Source organism: Ursus americanus, chromosome X, assembly GCF_024610735.1.
Source record: "Ursus americanus isolate L20-20 chromosome X, mUrsAme1.1.p, whole genome shotgun sequence".
In the NCBI taxonomy this organism is placed as follows: Eukaryota; Metazoa; Chordata; class Mammalia; order Carnivora; family Ursidae; genus Ursus; species Ursus americanus.
In genome coordinates, this window is record NC_142164.1 from 56119134 (window position 1) to 56141252 (window position 22119).

Consider the following 22119-nt stretch of genomic DNA (forward strand, 5'->3'; position numbering starts at 1 on the left):
TTCATGGACTGGAAAAATTAATATGAAATTATCCATTCTACCCAAAGCAATCTAAAGATTCAAGGCAATCCTTATAAAATACTAATGACATTTTTTTCAGAACTACAACAAATAATCCTAAAATTTGAAGGGAACTACAATAGATACTGAATGGGCATAGCGATCTTGAGAAAGAATAAATCTGGAGGTATCATATGTACCTGATTTTAAATTATCCTACAGAACGATAACAATCACAACTATGTGGTACCTGAACAAAAAGAACGTATAGGCCAATAGAATAGAATAAATAGCCCAGAAATAAACCCACTCTTCTATGATCAATTTATCTACAACAAAGGAGGCAAGAACATATAGTGTGGGGAAAAACAGACTTTTTAATAAATAGTTTTGTAAAAGTGGACTACCTTCTTACAGTGAATACAAAAATAAACTCAAAGTTGATTAAGTACTTAAATGTAAGGCTTGAAACCATAAAACTCCTAGATGAAAACATAGACACTAAGCTCTTTCACATTGATCTTAGCAATATTTTATTGGATGTATTTCCTCAGGCAATGACAAAAAAATAAAAAATAAATGAAAATACAGCAAACTAAAATATTTTCCACAGTGAAGGAAACCATCAACAAAAGAAATATGCAACCTACTGAATATGAGAAGATACTTGAAAATGATATATCCAATACAAGGTTGATATCCAAAAGACATAATGAACTTGTACAACTCAATTAAAAAAAAAAACATTAAAAATAGCATAGCATCGACCTGAACGGAACTAACTGGAGGGCATAATGCTACGTGAAATAAGCCAAGCAGAGAAAGACAATTATCATTTGGTTTCACTTATATGTGGAACACAAGGAATAACATGGAGCACATCAGGAGAAGGAAGGGAAAAATGAAGGGGGGGAAATCAGAGGGGGAGATGACATGAAAGACTATGGACTCTGGGAAATGAACTGAGGGCTTCAGAGGGGAGGGGATGGGGGATTGGGATAGGCCAGTGATGAGTAAGGAGGGCATGTATTGCATGGTGCACTGGGTGGTATATGCGAGTAATGAATCATGGAACTTTACATCAAAAACTAGGGATGTACTGTATGGTGACTAACATAACATAATAAAAAATTATTATAAAAAAAGTAGTAGTAGTTGAGATGCAGAGATATGGACTGATTCAGGGTATATGTTGGAGGAAAGTTAGAGAAGTTTTACTTATTGATCATATGTGGGGGGTGAGGAAATGCATGGAATCACAGATGATATCTGGGTTTTAAAAGATCAAGTGGGTGGATGGTAGCACTATTTACTAAGATGGAAAAGATGGGGAGGTATAGATTTTGGTATGGGTTGAGAGTTGTTATGTTAATTTTGAGATGCCTTGTAGAATTCACACTGAAAATTTTAAGTAGGTGGTTAGCTATAAGAATTTGCACTTCAGTGGAAAGATCAGAACTAGACATATCAATTTGGAAATAATTAAAACATATCTTTAAAAATATCTTTAAAGCCATGGGATTAGATGGATTTACCAAGAGAGGGTTGTAGATCGAAAAGGTCAGGAACCAAGTCATAGGTCCTTGCAACAGCAAAGATGAGGAAGAGGGGGATACAATAAAGGTGGCAAAAACTACCAGTAAGTAGGAAGAAAACAGGATAGTCGGGTCCTAGAAATCAAGTAAAGTACATGTTTTTATAAAGAGAGAGAGGGTATTTTAAATGATGTTGGATTGTAGAATAAGATGAGAAAGGAGAAACCAATGGATGTGGCCACAAGAAGGTATTTGCCAAATCTTGAAAAAAGCAGTCTCAGTAAAGTGATAAGGGGGAAAAGCCTGATTATATGGTAGCTATGCATATCGAAGCTTATTAAAGAGTTTTAGTCTGAATGTATACAAGCCCATAACATACCTTGAAAGCTTTTCTTTTACAACTAAAATCAATCCATGTCCCCAATTCATTTTCTTGTATTTTACTTATTTTTCATAAACACTTTTCATGGAAAATAATCCAGCTACTTGGGGTTCTCTCTTTTCATTTGCCTTAAAATTTATCCACCGATACCTTCTCATTTCTTGTAAATCTTGTTGCCCTAATGGCCATTCACCCATCTAAGATTTACCATTTAGCAAAGAAGTCATTCATCAGCTTTGAGTCTCAAAGCTGACTTTCTGAGTCTGCTTGGAGAAAAATGGACTTAAAGTCCAGACTTTCTGACAGAAGTAAAAAAAAAAGATATCTAAATAAAAATAGGAAAATATATGAAGAGGAAAATGGAGATATACATAAAATTTTATTATAAACCAAGGATAGAAAAAACTTGCAACAAAAAGTAAAGGGAGATCCCCATGAGACTAGAAGAGGAAGTCGAAGCCCATTGAGAGGAAATAAGCATAGGAGAACAGGGAGGAAGTGGAGGAAGGGAGAAATTTAGTTAACATGAGAAGCTCAAGGTTAAGACTCAGCAATATCTAGAGAAGCTCTGAATTTAGCAGAACAGAGGGCATCAGCCCTGTCATGCTGAGAACTGACAATAAACACTGTGTGAAAGCAGAGGACACACAGGTTGATGCCCAGAAACCATGCAAATGAATTATGTCTCAACCAAAGATCAGAGAGAACCAGCAAGGGGAGAGAACATGGGGAGCAGGAGCCCCTACATTCAAATTGAGATGTCTACTTAAGCTTCCCTTATAGCCAGATTTTGGAGGAAAGGGGATGAAAGAGATCTTCTGGAGAAAAGAAAAGAAACTAAATTTACAGAGCATTTACCCCCAAAGAGAGCAAATTAACCTGATTGTTATAAACCAGAAGGGATCTAGTTACTCCTGGCAAGTTAACTTATTTCCCTGATTATCAATAAGAATGATGACTTATAAAGTTTAGTTCAGATATAGATTAAATAATTTAATTTGCATATTTGAATCCTTGTATGTTATGTTTTTACTGTGCTATGTCTGGGTTTTGGTTGAGTTTTTACTATATTTAGCAACTTCTTAGGAAATGTCTGTCTATCTCATTAAAATCTGCCTCTATAAAAGTTTTAGTCAATTTTTGTTTTTTTATTCCTTCTTAAAAACATTTAACCACTTTTGTAATTGTATTCTCTTTACAAATAATTTCAATTGTTTTTTCAAGTCACAAGTCAGTTCTCTGCTTCAGTCTAAATATTATTCTTAACTTTTTGACATTTGTTCTTCAACTCTTTTGGGTCCTTTTGAAATATTCTTTCTTATCTGTTAGTCCCTCACTTGTCAATATTCCAGTAAAGTTGAACTACTCTTAAGGAAAATATAAATTCAACCCTTCTTAATATTTTTCATTTTTTGTCCATTTTTTCTAAAATAAAACACAGTAAACATACCAAAGGAGCATATCTTGGTTTTTGAGGTGCAGGAGGCATCTGGCACTGACAGAGACGTTTGGTCTTGTGTGATGGTAGCAAAGGCTCACAAGGAGGTAGTGGTGGTCTTTCTCTTGATGGAGGGACTCTACCTGTACCTGTTTTTTTCCCTTTTTCTTTGAATGTAGTCTTTTTGGATGACATTTTGAATTCTCTCTTTAGTTCCAGTGCTTCCTTCTTTGAATCTGTAGATGTGGCATCTGATTCATCAGCAACTTTCTTTTTAGTGCCAAGTTTATATAGTGACTCTTCGGATTCAGCATCTGAACTTTTGAGTGTCTCAGGCTTCTTTGAGTCTTTCTTGGAAGATTCATCAGATTCTGCATCTGTAGACTCTATGCCCTTCTTTGCATCCTGTTTCTTGGCATCTTTCTTTGAATCTTTCTTAGTCTTCTTTGAATCGTACTTATCCTTCTTTGATTCCCAATCAGATTCAGTTTCAGTAGACTCTTCAGATTTCATTGCAAACTTATTTTTGTCGTCTTTCTTTGAATTTCTCTTATCCTTTTTATCATTTTTTTTGCCCTTTTTTGAATCCCATTCAGATTCAGAATCAGTGTCAGTAGACACTACATCCTTCTTGGCATCCTTTTTTTTGTCATCTTTTTTTGAATCTTTCTTATCCTTCTTTTCATCTTTCTTCAAATTCTTTGTCTCCAGTTCAGACTCTGTTTCAGCATCAGTAGACACTGCATCCTTCTTTGTATCCTTTTTCTTGTCACTTTTCTTTGACTCTTTCCTAGCCTTCTTTGAATCTTTCTTTGCATCCTTTGAGTCTGCAGATTCTGCATCAGTAGTCTCTGTGTCTTTCTTTGCATCCTTTTTCTTGTCATTTTTCTTTGAGCCTTTCTTAGCCTTCTTTGAATCTTTCTTTGCATCCTTTGAGTCTACAGATTCTGCATCAGTCGACTCTGTGTCTTTCTTTGCATCCTTCTTCTTGTTGTCTTTTTTTACACCTTTCTTATCTTTCTTTGCATCTTTTGAGTCTACAGACTCAGCGTCAGAGGTTTTCTTTGCATCCTTTTTTGTGTCCTTCTTTGAAGGCTTCTTTGAATTATTCTGAGAGTAATTCTTTAACCACATTTCACATTTCATGGATTCAGCACCAGACTCCTCTAAATACAGTATGAAATCCATATTTGAAATATTTTTTGAGCAAGTCTGTGATTTGGCATCAGAATTTTTCATTGAGTCCTTTGAATCCTTCTTTGCACATATGAATTCATTATATGTCTCCTTGGAAATCTTTGAATCTTTCTTATCTTTTTTTGGATACTTTGAGACTGCCTTAAAATCATTGGATTCTGGATTTATTTCCAATTTGGACTTTGAATCCTTAGATAGTTCACATAAAAGTGATAATTTTGATGGAGTTTTATCTTCTTTATTTCCTCTTTCAGGTTTCTCATCATTTACCATTTTAGATTCTGTAGTTGTTTCATGTGGGCCTTTGTTTTTCTTGGAAATTCTCTGCAAAGTTCTTCCTTTTTTGTCATCTTTGGGCTTTTTAGATTCTCCATTTTCAGGATGGGCTTTAAGAGTATAAGGATTTCTGAATGGAGCCTGTCTCCTGACAGTTAAGTAAACAGATGGCCTTTGGGAAAATTTTTTAAAAGAATGCCTTATCCTTATATGAGCTGGCTTCTGAACTTCCTCTGATTTTCTTTTGTCATGTCTCTGAAAAGATTAGTTAGAATAATGATAAACATTTTTAAATAAGTTATATATTTTTAATATTGAAACATGAAAATTGTCTAGTTTCTCATTAATCATCTACTTAAAATGGAAAAAACTAGTTTCGACATTCTGTGTGTGTTATGTATGTGAGATAACTCCATATTAGAAACCAAACGACTTTAACCTTAGGATTTTCTCAATGATTTATAGAGATTGGAGGAAGCTCACAGTGATCCATGGCATTTAAGGGCCCATCCTCATCATTGATAGTGGGTTCCTTTTCAATTCTTATATGGAAGAGATCTTTTGAAACATTTTGTGCACCTCTCATCCCCATGTTAGCTCAGAAATAAACTGATGCCCTTGTAGTTTGTCATGACAATTCTTGTGATAACTGTAGACCTCAGGCCTTAGCCTGATTTTTCCTCCTGCTTTCAACATCCCTGATCAAATGAAGAACCTGAGAGCCCTGGTGTGAATTATTTTCCAAAACAAGGACATAAAATGAAACAAATATCTGATCCTATTAATTTGTGCAACAGTAGTGTAATTTTTTTTAAGTCTCAACCCCAAATCTGTCAAATCTGGTTCTCAAAGTGGACACATACACTAATTTTGCATTTATCTTTTATAGTCTTTTAACTATTCAGTAGGGACATCACCAGTCAATGAAATGGTCATATGGAATTAAAGGGGGACCATGAAAAGAAGCATGAAAGTTGGATCACTACAGATGTAATGAATGACACTTGAATAAATGCATTGACTGTAACTCTGCTTTGGGTGATGCTTTTAAAACACATTTTGATATTACCATGGGTGACATCAGATTTCACTTAAATCATTGTAGTTAAAATAATACAAAGAATAAGAATGGAAAATAGAGAAAGATTTGACATTTCCTTTCAAACATCTTCATCATCTTTTCTATTTGTAAGCTAGTTTTTCCATGTTAATAAGATAATGACACTTTATGAAAGAGGTAGAAAGCTTGAATGTCCCAGTATCTAGTATCCTGAGTGCCAGATTAAAGAAAACGGAGAGGCCCTGAAACCTCATCAACATTGGCTCATATGCTAAGATTCAGTTTAGATGTTTTTGCAGCTGGTAAACATTTCCTGAGAGATCCCACTAGTTGCAGCATTAGGTTGTATAGCTTACATAGCCTACTAGCTTTATAATGCCTTTGAAAAGGAGAATTATGTATACATAAAAGTTTATCTGAAACAGATGGAGATAATCTGTTGTAAAGGGAATTATAAATTTAAAAATATCTGCTTCCAAAAGGAAGCAAAATTCAAATTACATATTTTAAATTTATATTTGTATATTATATAAACTTAGATTTAGTTTAAAATGACATTTTCAATACTTACAGGAACTGAGATTTGTGATTCTGAATGTCTTGATCTCTTTTTTCTACCTGGCTGGAGTGGTTTGGGAAATGTCAAAGTAAAGTAATCTTGATTCCATAATTTTCTGCTTGATTCATTGACTAAAATGAGTGAGGACAATGAACAATTTTCAGTTAACAGATTTTCATCAGCACTGAAATATGCTTGAGTAAGAAATAATTGTTTAAGATAAGTCACAACTTAAAATATAGCTCTTCTCTCTGAAGTCTATAGTTTTTTTGCATATCAGTTAGGGAAAATAAAAGCTGATCTCTCCATTTAGTACTAAATTATGTGTAAAATTACATTTATAACTTTATTTTTTAGATTAAACTACTTTTCCCAATTTTCACCTGTTAAAATAATACAAACAGTAGGAATGGAAAATAGAGAAAGGTTTGACGTTTCCTTTCCAACATCTCCATCATCTTCTCCATTTTGGTTTTTCTTTATGTCATCTAGGTTCTGTTGCAAACAATATGTCTTCTATAGTCTCCATAATAGCACAATGCAGAGCATAAAGTAGTCAATAAAGTTTATATTGATTAAATCTAATCATTTATTTTAGTGCTCCTCTGACCTCAGTGACTTCCAAGCCACAGAAATTAGGGCTAGAAACCCAAATCCTGATTTTAGTTCAGGGAACCCTAAAGAATGGCATATACACCCTTGAGGGCATCCAGAATAAAGTGATCAAACTATGCAGAAGCTCTAACATGGAAAGAAGAAATGACGAGGTAACTCAGAATAGTTCTCCTGGAGATAAGGAGACTAATGAGAGATGTGATGACTACATTCAAATATTTAAAGAACTGTTATATGAAAGTGTAGTAGCAATAGTAATAACAGAATAACTGCAACTGTTAACGCATATAGTGCTTAAGGTTTGTCAGACTGTTTTAAACACATTTAGTTATCACAACCCTTTGAATTAGATATGATTTATAATTGCTTCCATTTTATAGATGTACAAAAATGAAGCACTGGGAGAAGTTAAATTGCTTGCCAAAAATCATAAAGTGAAAAGGCTGAGATTCAAAGACATATAGTTTGGCTCAGAGTCCATGCTCTTAGTCACAATGTTAGAGAATTCTATGTGTTCCCTAAGAGGAGGACTAGACCCAGTGGGTAAACTGTGTATCAGTACAGGCAGATATCAGCTCAATATATAAGGAGAACTTTCCTTAAATTGTATTTGTTCAACAGAATGAAAAGTCCACTTTCATCATTTTGACTATTTTTTCTCTACTTTAGGTTTTATAATTATGGATTTTAAATAAAAGGAAAACTTATGCAATTAAGGTTGGTTTTTTATAATGAGGAAGAACAAACTATTTCCTTTAAAGTAGCTAGTACAAACCCACATCAAGGTCAGAAATATTTTAAACACACACACACACACATTCCAATACACATACACATATCCACATACATATAGGTTCTTTTAAATATTAAGAAAAAATCAGGGTACTTTATGCTTTACAACACTGAATTGAAGATACTAGTCATTTGTCCCTAAAATAATTTTAAATATAATCTAAATAATATTGAACTTTAAAGACTCAATTCTTACTTGATATGGAATTATCATTTGTTCTGATGTTTACTTCTTGCCTGTTAAGAAAAAGCTTCAATTAAATTTGTGCTATAGTTAATAATAGCTAATAACAGTAATATGTCAATAATAATATAATTTATAATATGGTATGATATGATATGATATAATATAAAATATACCAGTAAGAATGCCTGGTATCAAAAAGATAAAAAATAAGTGTTTGTGAAGATGTGGAGAAAGGAAACACTTGAACACTGTTGGTAGGAATGTAAAATGCTGCAATTACTGTGGAAAACAGCATAGAGGTTCCTCCAAAAACTAAAATAGAAGTGCCATATGATGCAATAATTCCACTTTTGGGGATTTACTTGAGGAGAACAAAAACATTAAGTAAAAAAGATATAGCAACCACTATGTTTACTGCAGCATTATTTATAATAGCTAAGATATGGAAGAAACCCAACTGTCCATCTATAGATGAATGGCTAAAGAAAATGTAGTGTATATATAATGGAATATTACTCAAATAAAAAAGAATTAAATCTTATTTGTAGCAACGTGGATGGACCTAGAGGGTATTATGCAAAGGAAAATAAATCAGATAAAGAAATAAAAAAATGCTATATAATTTTACATATATGTGCAATCAAGAAAAAAACAATGAACATATAAACAAAAATAGAAATACTCTCAAGTGCAGAGAACAAGGTGGTGGTTTCCAGAGGGGGAAAGGGTGGTAGGATGAACAAAATAGGTAAAGAGGATTAAGAGGTACAAAATTTCCATTATAAAATAAATAACAGGAATGAAATGTATAGCACAGGGAATATAGTCAAAAATATTTTAATAATGTAGTATACTGACAGATGATAATTGAACTTACTGTAGTGAGCACTGCATGATATGTAGAATATATAGAATCACTATGTTTTATACCTGAAACTAATATAATATTGTATGTCAACTATACTTCAATAAAAAAGTAACAAATTTTAAAACATGCCAAAATACTATATATTTCCTATATATTATTCAATATTGTAATAAAAAAGCAGAGTTTGCATTATAAACATTGATAAACATATAACAAAAATAAATTTGTACCATGGCTAATAATAATAATACTAATAATGTTAATAAAACTTCAATTGTAACACTTCAAGGAATTTTTTTAGTGCGGTTAATGCAATGTTACATTAGTTTCAATTGTACAACATAGTGATTTCACGAGTTTATACATTATGTTATGTTCATAAGTGTAGCCCTCATCTGCCCCAATACATTGTTGTTACAATATAACTACTATCCTTATGCTATGCCTTTTATTCCCATGACTGTCAACTATCAGTTCCCTGCATTTATAGGTCTGATTCTGCTCTTTGTTTGTGAGTTTATTTTCTGAGCTTCCACTTATAAGTGAAATTATATGGTATTTGACTATCTCAGCCTGATTTATTTCACTTAGCACAACACCCTCAACGTCCATCCATGCTGTCTAAAATGGCAAGATCTCATCCTTTCTTATGGTTGCATAATATTCCACTCGTGTGTGTGAGTGTGTGTGTGTGTGTGTGTGTGTGTGTGTCTGTGTGTGTATAGTATCTCTGCCTATCTGTCTGTCTATCATCTATCTATCATTTATCATCTATCTATCATCTATTTATCTATCATCTATCTATCATCTATCTATCATCATCATCTATCATCTATCTATCTAATCTTGACTTAGGGACATATATAGAAAAATTTTGTTATTGATGTCAGAGAAATTATTGCCTGTGTTTTCTTCTAGGATTTTTATGGGTTCACATTAAGGTTTTTAATCCATTATGAATTTATTTTTGTGTTTGCTGTTACTAGGTGGTCCAGTTACATTCTTTTACATTTAGCTGTCCAGTTTTTCCAGCACTATTTATTGAAGAGATGGCCTTTTGCCTATTGTATAATTCTTCCTTTTTTGGTTATTTCTGGGCTCTATATTTTTTCCATTGATATATATATATATCTTTTTTTGTGTCAATACCATATTGTTTTGATTACTGAAGATTTGTGGTGTATCTTGAAATTGGAATTGTGATATCTCTAGCTTTATTATTTTTTTCTCAAGATTGCTTTGGCTATTTGGAGTCTTTTATAGTTCCATACAAATTTTAGTATTATTTCTTCTAGTACTGTGGAAAATGTTGGCATTTTGATAGGGATATCCTTAATCTGTAGGTTGCTTTGGCTAGTGTTGACATTTTAACCATATTGGTCCTTCCATCCATTACCATAAAATATCTTCCCATTTGTTTGTGTCATCATCATTAATTTTCATCAGTGTTTTATAGATTTCAGAGTATAGTCTTTCACCTCATTGATTAAGTTTATTCTTAGATATTTTATAATTTTGGGTGAAATTGTAAGTTATGTTGTTTTCTTAATATCTCTTCCTACTACTTTGTTATTAGTGTTTAAAATGCTACTGATTTTGGGGTATTAATTTTGTATTCTCCAACTTTACTGAATACATTTATCAGTTCTAGTAGTTTTTTGATGGCATCTTTTAGATTTTTATTCTATATTCATGTCATTTCCAAATAGTGACAGTTTAACGTCTTTATCAATGTGAATGCCTCTTATTTCTTTTTCTTGTCTGATTGCTGTGGGTAACACTTCAATACTATGCTAAATAAAAGTAGCAAAGGTAGACATCTATGTCTTATTTCTGATCATAAAGCAAAAACTGTTAGTTTTTCACCTTTCATTATGATGTTAGCTGTGCATTTTTCACATATGGTTTTTATTATGTTGAGATATGTTCCCTCTAAACCCAATTTGTTGAGAGTTTTTATCATGAACGTATGTCATACTTTGTGAAATGCTATTTTTTGCATCTATTGAAATGATCATATGATTTTTTCCTTTGTTTTGTTGATGTAATATATTATGTTGATTAATTTACAAATATTAAACCACGCTTGCATATCCAAAATAAGTCCCATTTCAATGTGGTGAATGATCTTTTAATATGTCTTTGTATGCAGTTTGCTAATATTTTGGTGGGAATTTTTACTTCTGTGTTCACTAGGTAAATAGACCTGTAGTTTTCTTTTATTAAGTGTCTTTGGTTTTGGTATCAGTGTAGTTCTAGCCTGGTAGAATGTATTTGGATGTTTTCCTCCTTTTTCTGTTTTTTTTTTTTTTTTAGAATATTTTGAGGAGAATAGGTATTAAATCTTGTTCAAAGGTTTGGTATAATTCACCTGTGAAACCATCTGGCCTGAGACTTTTATTTTTTGGTAGTTTATTATTATTATTATTACTGACTCAATTTCATTACTAGTAATTAATCTGTTCAGATTTTCTATTTCTTCCTGATTCAGGTTTCAAAGATTGTTTCTAGGAATTTATCCATGTCTTCTAGGTTGTCTAATTTGTTGATACGTAAATTTTTGTAGTAGTCAATTATAATTTGTATTTCTCTTGTGTCATTGTTACTTCTCTCTCATTTCTTATTTTATTTATTTGGGTCCTTTCTCTTTTTTTCTTGATGAGTCTGGTTAAGAATTTATCAATTTTGTTTATCTTTACAATGAACCAGCTCTTGGTTTCATTGATTTTTTTTCTGTTGTTTTTTAGTTTCTTTTTTTTTAAAGATTTTATTTATTTATTTGACAGAGACAGCCAGCTAGAGAGGGAACACAAGCAGGGGGAGTAGGAGAGGAAGAAGCAGGCTCCCAGTGGAAGAGCCTGATGTGGGGCTCGATCCCAGAATGCCGGGATCACGCCCTGAGCTGAAGGCAGACACCCAATGACTGTGCCATCCAGGCACCCCTGTTTTTTTAAGTTTCTATGCCATTTATTTCCTCTGACCATTATTATTTCCTTCCTTTCACTCACCTTGGGATTTTTTGTTGTTGTTTTTCTAGTTCCTTTATATGTAAAGTCAAATTGTTATGTGAGCTTTTTTTGTTTGTTCAGATAGGCCTGTATCCCATTATATTTTCTACTTAGAAGTGATTTCACTGTGTCCCAAAGATTTTGTGTTTTCATTTTCATTTGTATGACTTTATTTTTTATTTCTTCTTTGACTGCTTGATTAACTCATTGGTTCTTTAGTGTCGTGTTGCTTAGTCTCCATGTGTTCAGGTTTGTCGTCTATTCTAGTCTTTTTTCTTGTGATAGATTTCTAGTTTCATACTGTAGTGATTGGAAAAGATGCATGGTATGATTTCAACCTTCTTAAATTTATTGAGGTTGGTTTTGTGTCCAAACATGTGGCCTATTCTGGAGAACATTCCATGCAAACTTGAAAAGAAGGAATATTCTATTATTTTTGGATGGAATTCTCTATATATACCTCTTATGTTGATCTTGTTCAATGCGTCATTCAAAGACATTGTTTCTTTTTTGATTTTCTGCCCAGATGATATATCCATATCCTTGGTTGTAGGTATTTCCTTTCAGCATTTTGAATATACCAATTCATTCCCTTCTGGCCTGTGAAGATTCTGCTGAAGTCTTATATGATTTCCCTTGTAGGTAACTTTTTGTTTCTCTCTTACTGCTTTAAAGTTCTCTATCTTTAACTTTTGACATTTTAATTATTTTTGTCATGGTGTGGACATCTTTAGGTTCATCTTATGTGGAATTCTCAGTGCTTCTTGGACTTGGATGTGTATTTCTTTCCCTGTGTTAAAGAATTTTTCAGTATTATTTTTTTCAAATATTTTTCCTATCCTTTTCTCTATCTTCTTCTGGGGCTTCTATAATGTGAGTATTTTTTCCCTTGATGTTGTCCAAGATATCTTTTAACCTATCCTCAAATTTCATTTTTCTTTCTCTTTTTGTCATTCAGTTTGAGGGTTTTACATTACCCTGACTTCCAGATCATTGATACATTCTTCTATGTCTGCTGATATGCTGCTGATTCCATCTAGTGTGTGAGGTTTTCTTAATTTCAGTTATCATATTCTTTAAATATGATTGCTTCTTTCTTATATTTTTTGGTCTGTCTTAATTGATGGCCTCACTGAGTTCTTCCACTCTTTTCTCCAGCCCATTATTTTTATAATCTTTAAATACTTTATCAGGCATATTGCTTATGCCTGTTTCATTTAGTTGTCTTTCAGAGGTTTTGTTTTGTTTTATTTCATTTTGTTGTATTTTTTTGGAGAACTCCATTTTGCTTGACATTCTGTGCTTATTTCTATGGATTAGGCAGAACAGGTACTTCTTCTAAACTGAAGTGACAGTCTTGTGAATGGCTGTTCCCTATATAGACTGTGGTTGGTGACTTTTCCTGCCTGGCTAGAGCTAAGGTTGGCGTGGGTTGGGGTCTTGGGGCTTTCCATGTAGTGGACATTCTGTCAGGACAACTAAAAGTGAAATGGGTGCAGGCAGGGTTTTCACATCATTCTGTGCAGTGAAGGAACACTAGCAGAACAACTAAAGCTGAAATATAGGTGTAAATCACAGTGTTCTGGGGCTCTTTGTGTAGGTGTTTTGACAGGGTAGCTGGAACTGATGTAGTATATAGTCAGGAGGTTCTTGATCTCTCCATGAAAAAAGTGCCCTGGCAGGATAGCTAAAACTAAAGTGGGTACAAGCTAGGGGCACCTGGATCTCTATACACAGAGGGCACCTTGGCAGGATAACTGAAGCAGATGTGGATGTAAACCAAGTTGTTCCTGAATTCTCTGAACAGAGGGTGACCTGAGGAGTGGCTGGAGCTGAAATGAGGTACAGGGTGGGAGGTCTTGGGATGCTTGGTGTCGAGGGAATCTTGGGAGGGCTGTTAAAGCTAAAATGGGCATGGGTTGTTGTGATCCTGGGGGTCTCCATGAAAAATGCGTCCTGGCAGGACAGCTGAACCTGAATCGGGTACAGTCCTGGGTGTCCTGGCTCTCCACACTGAGGGTGATCTGGCAAAATTGCTGAAGCTGAACTAGGTGCAAGTGAGGGTGTCTTAACATACTCAGTGCAGTGGTGCCCTGGCCAGGTGGGTGGAGCCAAGCTTGGAATGGATGATAGTGCTCTGGGGTGCTCCACATAGCATGTGCCCATGTGGGGTGTCTGAAGCTGATGCATGTATGGGCCTGCAGTTCCTGGGATCCTTCATGTCAGGAGCATCCTGGGGGGGACAGCTGCATCTCAAGCATATGTCAGCCAACATGTTTTGGAGCACTCTACACCAAGGGTGCCATAGCAAAATATCTGGGAATGTTCTGGGCTGCTTTGCACCTGTGTCACCTTGGTACAAAGACTTGGGCTCTGGTGGGCACTAAGCAGCAGTGTCCTGGTGTACACTACCTTTTGGCCACCCTGTGGGACGGCTTGGTATGGGCTAGAGGCCCAGGACTCATTGAGGTGGCAGGCCAGTTAGGGTGCTCAGACTGCACTGGTCTGTGCTTTCAAAGTAAAGTGGAGTGTAAACTGTATATGTTCACCCAAAGTTCTCAGGCTGACTCTTCTGTTATAGTTGCTCATTTGAACTGCAGCTTCTTCTTTTTTTAAAATATTTTATTTATTTATTAGAGAGAGAGACAGCCAGCAAGAGAGGGAACACAAGCAGGGGGAGTGGGAGAGGAAGAAGCAGGCTCCCAGTGGAGGAGCCTGATGTGGGGCTTGATCCCAGAACCCCAGCATCAAGCCCTGAGCTGAAGGCAGACACTTAACGACTGAGCCACCCAGGCGCCCCTGAACTGCAGCTTCTTAAAGAAAGAAAAAATAATAATAAAAGAAAAAAGAAATAAAATAAAAATAAAATAATAAATAATATAATAAAATATAAATATAATATAAATATAAATAAAATATAAATATAATATAAATAAAATAATAAAAATAAAAGAAAAAAAAGAAAGAAAAGGAACAAAAACAAAAAGAAAACAAGACCAAAAAAACAAATAAACAAACAAACCAACCCATGGCTTATTTTCCATGCCCCAGCATGACTAGGGCTGTGTGGGCTTGTGTAACTGAGCCAGCTAAGATTGTAAGCTCACTGTGTGGGACTGGACCTTATTCCAGTCTGGGAATTTAAGGTGGAAGGTGAGAGAGCATTTACACAGCTTCTGTGGACCCTTTTAAAAAGCAGCTTTTTTCCTGTGCCCCAGCTCAACTGAAAGTGCTGTAGGCTTGTGGACCCTGAGCTCACTGAGGTTACAAGCTTGCTGTGACAACTGTACCAACAAGTTATGGTGTCTGGACCCTTCCCTGGTGTGAGCTTTTAAGGTGGAGTGGAAAAATGAACTGTGTTTTTCTCCAGTCCTTCTGACCTGGAGAACATTCCTGCAGCTCCTTTGCCATTTGGTGGAGTTCTGGTGTTGTCTCTTTTATATACTAGTTGCTTTTTTTTTTCCTTTTTAGCAGTTCTAGATACTACTGATTTTTTTAATTTAAATTCAATTTAGTTAACATACAGTATTATTAGTTTCAGGGGTAGAATTTAGTGATTCATCAGTTGCATATAACACCCAGTGGTCATGGTATCAAGTGCCCTCCTTAATGCCCATCACCCAATTACCACATCCTCCCACCCACCTCCCCTCCAGCAGCCCTGTTTGTTCCCTGTAATTAAGAGTCTCATGGTTTGCCTCTTTCATTCTTCTTATCTTATTTTATCTTTTCTTCCCTTCCCTTATGTTCATCTGTTTTGTTTCTTAAATTCCACACATGAGAAAAATCATATGGTATTTGTCTTACTATAACTAATTTATTTTGCTTTGCATAATACCGTCTAATTACATCCACATCATTGCAAATGGCAAGAGTTCATTCTTTTTGATGGCTGAATAATATTCTATTATATATACAGACTGCCTGTTCTTTATCCATTCATCTGCCGATGGAGATCTGGGGTTTTCCCATATTTTCACTATTGTGGATATTGCTGCTATAAACATTGGGGTGCAGGTGCCCCTTTGAATCACAGTTTTTGTATCCTTTGGATAAATACCTAGTATTGCAATTGCTGGGTTCTATGGTAGTTTTCTTTTTAACTTTTTGAGGAAACTCCATACTGTTTTCCACAGGGGCTTCACCAGGTTGCATTCCCATGAACAGTGTAAGAGTGTTCCCCTTTCTCTACATCCTCCCCAACATCTGTTGTTTCCTAAGTTGTTAATTGTAGCCATTCTGACCAGTGTGAGGTGGTATCTCATTGTGGTTTTGATTTGTATTTCCTTGATGCTGAGTGATGTTCAGCAGTTTTTCAGGTGTCTGTTATCCATTTGCATGTCTTCTTTGGAGAGAAATGTCTGTTCATGTCTTCTTCCCATTTCTTGACTGGATTTTTGGTTTTTGGGTGTTGAGTTTGATAAGTTCTGTATAGATTTTGGATACTAGCCTTTTATCTGATACGTCATTTCTGAATATCTTCTCCCATTCAACAAAACTAAAAGACAACCTACTTGTTGCTCTTTTAAAGCATGGCTTTTTTTTTTTTTTTGTGACCAAGAGCAGAGGAATCTCTTCTTTGTCCCTCAGTACTATCCTTCCCCACTGCTGTACACAGCATCAGGGGTGGGGGTTCCCATTTTTACTGTGTGTCCATTTTTCCTGCTGTCCTCTTTGCCATTCTCTATCTTTCTGTGGAAACTGTTCAATCAGCCCTTAGTCTTTCTTCAGGAGGAATTGTTCTATCAATAGGTGTAATTTGGTGTTTTCCATGAAGGAGGTGACTTCAGGATGTTCCTACATCACCATTTTGGACTGCAACCATCACTCTGAGAAATCTTATGCATTCCCTGACCTCCATTTTCTGAAAATGTCTACCTATAATTCACATCACAGCTCCCCACCCCTAAATGAAATTATAAAAAACAAAAGCATATTTTTCACCATAAACTTGAAGAAAAATAAACCATGGATCAAAAGTTGAAATAAAGACACAAATTTGACAAAATCTAAAGTTAATAAAATATCTATAGAACAATAAGTCAAACAAGCCCCCCCCAGTCCTCTAGTGAAAATGTCTAAACAAGTAGAAACTCACCTATTTTCTAAATGTATTAAATAAATTTTGAGGGAAAAAAATGACAACTTTTTAATGTTCTCAGAACTTAAATTAAAACTGATAATGATATCTGAAAGGGGCACAGATAAGTGTTGATTTGGATTTTGAATTGTTTGTACACACAGGAAAATTGCTCTATAATATTTTCCATTCAAAAAGTACCCATTGAATTTGGCAATAATCATGGTGTTTACTGAGGATACATATGGTGTAATTTGTTTTAAAATTTTTACATCATTATTAGGTATCAGAGACAGTGAGTTGTGACCATTGCTAATTCCGAAATTGTACTTATATACACATACATCCTGAGCTTGATTTTTTAACTGACTTAAATTATCAAGTTAGTAAATGCAACTTTTCTTTTTATTTTTATAAGTAACTACTTATTTAACTTGTATATATATATTTGTGTCAAATCTATGTTCATTTCCTAAGTAAATCTCTAGTATCCAGCACAAAGCCCAGTCCATACTCACCATTAAATTACTACTGACTTACTTAGGAAATATTTTGGATACACCAATTAATAAAAAAAATCTAATCCAGTGTTTCTTAACTAGATGTGAACATCAAAAATAAAAATAAATAAATAAATAAATAAATAAATGTGAACATGCCTGGCAAATTCTCCTACACCCTTGAAACAGAATCTCTGGGTGTGGCTTTATGAAGTCTGTATTTTAAAACTCTCCTATGTGGGGTACCTGGGTGACTCAGTTGGCTAAACATCCAACTCTTGGTTTTGGCTCAAGTCGTGATCTCGCAGTAATGATCTCAAGGCCTGGGGATAGGGTTTGCACCCAGCAGGAGTGTGCTTCACTCTCCCTCCCATCCACTCACTCTCAAGTAACTAACTAAATAAATAAAATCTTTAAAAAAAAACAAAAATAAAACTGCTAGATGATTTGGATACTTACCTATGGTCAAGAACCACTCATCTAAGTGATCTTTAAAAGAAACGTCATAGTTTTCTGAAATAATTCAAGCTTGGTTTTGTTTTTCTAAAAGGCAGTTGATCAGTGATCTATTTGTTTGTGTTGAAACCTTATTTATTCAATAGCTAGATGATATTATGGCCTGGGTTCTTGGAAATTTAACAGATTGGAGGTTTGACATGCTGACTGGATTGCTGCTTTCATAGTTGGGAAAAGATTTTGTACCTGCATTGATTTTGACTTTTTTTTCCCTACAGCCTAAAATACTGTTTTCCAACCTTCCTTGATAATAACTCAATATGTGTGTGTATAATTCATGTTCTTTTGTAATAATATACCCTATACATTAAGATAAAACATATTGAAAGAGGAAATAAAACATAAATTGAAGTTTTAAATCTTATTTCCACACTCCAGTGGATTGCCTTGAAAAAGCGTCTCATTTTGGAGTACACTAGAAGAGGTAATCAGGGAACAGTGAAACAGGGAACAATTTAGCCAAATATCATAACATGTTTGCTTTATATAGATGTGGCCTCAGTCTCAAATTATTGGAAATTCAAATATAGTAAAATGTCTGAGTAGTTATCCTCATAAATAGAACATTATTTTTTTTTACATTATAAATGATTATGTGTATATTCCTTTGGTACATGGGTAGTCCTAACCTATAACCTGACATAAAGAGTGAATGAGTGATAGAAGCTGAAAGACAATGGAATGATATTTTTAAATTTCTGAAAGAAAAACTACTGCCAATTTAGGAGTTAAATACAGCAAACAAAGAGTGTGAGAATTTCATTGTCAGTAGAAGCACTAAAATAAATAAAACTGGAGATTCTTCAGGTAGGAGGAAATGACACAAGATGATAGAGTTAATGCAAAATGAAATAAAGAGTATCAAAAATAGCAAATATGTGGGTACAGAATATAAATGTTAGGCATTTGTACATAATAATCTGTTGAGCTTAAAATAAAATAAAAATTTTATGAAAAATAGAATTTATAGTAGTAAAGGTGGGTTGAATAAGTGGAATTAAAGCATAAGGTGATTGCATTGTCTGGGGAATGACAGAAATATCAATTTGTCCTAAACGGTAATAAATCAAAGGATCATGTTGTAATTTCTAGAAAAACCACAAAAGAATAATAAAAGAATGTATAATAAGACAATAGAGGGAGAAATATCATTAAAATGATTGATTAATACAAAGGATAGAAGGAAGGGAAAATAAAGAGCACAAATGTGGGACAAATAAATAAAAAATGAGACGTTAGATTAAAATCCAAATGTAAAATAATTACATTAAATGTAAATGGAGTAAGATAAAAAGTTCTGAATATCTGCTATATAACATAGTATGTATAGTTAATGATACTATGTTGTACACTTAAAAATTTGTTAAAAGAATAGATATGTTAAGTGTACTAACCAAAAGAAAAAAAAGGTATATGGACTAAGTATACCACTTAAAAGACAAAAATGTCAGATCCAGGGAAGAAAATGGAGTAGGAGGATACCAAGCTCACCGTGTCCCACAGATACAACTAGATAACACCCACCTCAGTGTAAATAAACCACAAAATGTCCCAAAGATGGGAAGAACAGACTCTCCACAACTAAATATAGAAAAGGAACCACATCAAAGAAAGTAGCAAGAGTAGAGATGCAGTCAAACAGACCTGCAGGATTGTCCTTGGGAGGGAGGGACACTGTGGGCACAAAAAGGGTAGAGGACCAGACTCTACCCCAGGCACCCCAGGCATGGAAGGACCCACATGGGGAAAACAAATCTTCATAACATTTGGCTTTGGAAACCAGAGAGTCCTAATAACCAGTGGGTCTTAATATGTGGAACTTTAAAAATCAGGGGGTTTAGCTCTGGGAGAGCTAGGAGGGCAGAGTACCTGTCCTGAAAGATACAGCACAACAAACAACTCTGCTGAGATACAGCATAGAAGCAGCAGTTTTGAAAATGCCTAGGGTGTACAACAAGGACATTTATTTACTAATCTCAGAGCATGTGCTGGAGGGGCAGGGACCTTTGTGGAACTTCTCTAAGAACAAAATAGCTGACAGGTACCACTTCCTTCCCCCACAACCCAAACTTGATACAAGGGATATAGCAGAAACCAGCACAGTATACACATTCTCCACCTTGTTTGCTAAGAGTCTATCCCAGCCTTGTGTGCTCCTGCAGAAACATCCCCACCATCCAAGACTCAGCAGGAGTTTACCCAGGCAGCTGCAGGTCCCCTTCAGGGCCCAGACAGCAGAAGTGTGTAGAACTTGCTGGCACTGTGTTTCCTGACCCCATGTTCTCCTGTGGACTTGCTCTCTCCAATACACCATAGGCCACACCCATCCAAAGCAGTGCCACAAGACTGGCAGTGTGCAAGCAGCCCCAGTAGGTGCCAGCACCACTCCAAAGTGACTCCTGGCCTTTTGAGAAGGGAAGATAATTATACACACCAGTCCAACAGTGACCCAAGAAATGGGCTGAAGTAAGACAGGTCTGATTGCTGGCCCTTCCCACCAATAAAAGCTTCTCAGGGGACAATACAGGAGAAGTGCCCTGCAGTTCAGTGCTATTAAATCTCTGGCAAATGCCTGCTATGACTCAACTCAAGCATAAGCCTGCCCTAGAGTGGCTCATTAACAGCACAGGGACCAAATACTTTCCACCACAGGCAAAGAGATCCATTGCAGATGACTGTACTAAAGGCAAACATGGCACAGGCACAACAGTAAGGCACATTAAGCAACACAGGACACCCCTGAAGCTCCAGGTTCTGGCAAACAGGGGACATTGAATTGCTGGGCACTACAGGACCTCTCATTCACAAGGTGACTACTCTCAAGAGCAAGAGAGGTAGCAGACTTTCTTAAAATATAGGGACAGACCCAGAGAGTTAGACAAAATGAGGAGAAAGAAAATATGTCCCAAATGAAAGAACAGGACAAAACGACATCAAGAAAGCCAAACAAAATAGAGATAAGTAATACCACTGATAGAATAATTTAAAATAATGGTCATAAAGATACTCACTGTACTTGAGTAAAGAATGGAGGACCTCAATGTTACCCTCAACACAGAGAAAGAAAACATAAAAAGAACCAATCAGAGACGAACAACTCAATAACTGAAATTAAAAATACACAAGATGGAATACATCATAGATAAAAGGAAGCAGAAGGATCAGTGACCTGTAAGAGTAATGACAAAACAGTCAAGTAGAACAGGAAAGAGAGGGAAAAAATAAAAACTATTAGGGGAACTCAGAAACTTCATCAGGTGTAATAACATTTGCATTTTAGGGATCTCAGAAGGATAAGAGAGAAAATGGGGTAGAAAATTTATTTGAAGAGGGTCCACAAAAAGACTCATAGTAATTAAAATTACCAAAAAAAGTACAGATTAAGAGAGAATTATTTTTTTGAAGATTTTGCTTATTTATTTGACAAAGAGAGAGATAGGAAGAAAGAGAGCACAAACAGGTTAGCAGCAGGTAGAGGAGGAGGGAGAAGCAGGCTCCCCGCTGAGCAAAGAGCCCAACACAGGACTTGATCCCAGGAACCTGAGATCATGACCTGAGTGGAAGGCAGATGCTTAACCTACTGAGCCACTCAGGTGCCCCATGAGAGAATTTTTAAGCAGCAAGAGAAAACAGTTACATTCAAAGGAACCCGTCAGGCTATCAGCAGACTTTTCAGCAGAAACTGCAGACCAGAAGAAAGTGGCATGATACATTCACAATAATGAAAGAGAAAAAAACCCTGCAACCAATAATACTCTATGCAGCAAGTCTATCATTTAAAATAGGAGGACAAATAAAGAGTTTCCCAGACAAATTAAAGTTAAAGGAATTTATGACAACTAAACCAGTGCTACAATAAATATAAAGACCAAAAGTAGAAGTAAAAAATGTAGAAAGGACAAAAGCAGTAAAATTAAGCATATCTATAAAAATCAGTCATGACATTTACAAAACAAAAGCATGTGAAGTATGACACCATATACCAAAAACATAGGGGGGGAAGGAGTAAAGAATAAGTACAAACTTAAGTGACTATCAACTTAATATAGACTGCTATGTGCATAAGATGTTATATATAAACCTACTGGTAACAGCAAATCAAAAAC

The 22119-nt window shown here is 35.1% G+C and overlaps 1 protein-coding gene across 1 annotated transcript; it reads right to left on the reverse strand.

The window, feature by feature from the left end:
* Positions 1 to 3322: 3322 nt before the first annotated feature.
* Positions 3323 to 14107, reverse strand: CYLC1 (cylicin 1). The gene is made up of 4 exons (XM_045775644.2): positions 13662 to 14107; positions 8051 to 8091; positions 6460 to 6578; positions 3323 to 5083 (listed from the first exon to the last, which is right to left on the reverse strand). Exons 1-4 carry the CDS (start codon positions 14105 to 14107, stop codon positions 3323 to 3325), a joined length of 2367 nt encoding a protein of 788 aa, XP_045631600.2.
* Positions 14108 to 22119: the final 8012 nt, after the last annotated feature.

What these genes read in the sequence shown, in the direction of transcription:
- CYLC1 (XM_045775644.2), bottom strand. Translation starts at nt 14,107, where the DNA reads ATGCATCAGCTTCAGACACCCCACATGGGCACATGCTATGTGGAGCAC. An exon ending in GCTTCAGTTATCCTGCCAAG is followed by an intron (nt 8,092 to 13,661) that starts GTGCCCTCTGTG and finishes TTTTCTTAACAG; the next exon opens with GCAAGAAGTAAACATCAGAA. An exon ending in AAATGATAATTCCATATCAA is followed by an intron (nt 6,579 to 8,050) that starts GTAAGAATTGAG and finishes CACTCATTTTAG; the next exon opens with TCAATGAATCAAGCAGAAAA.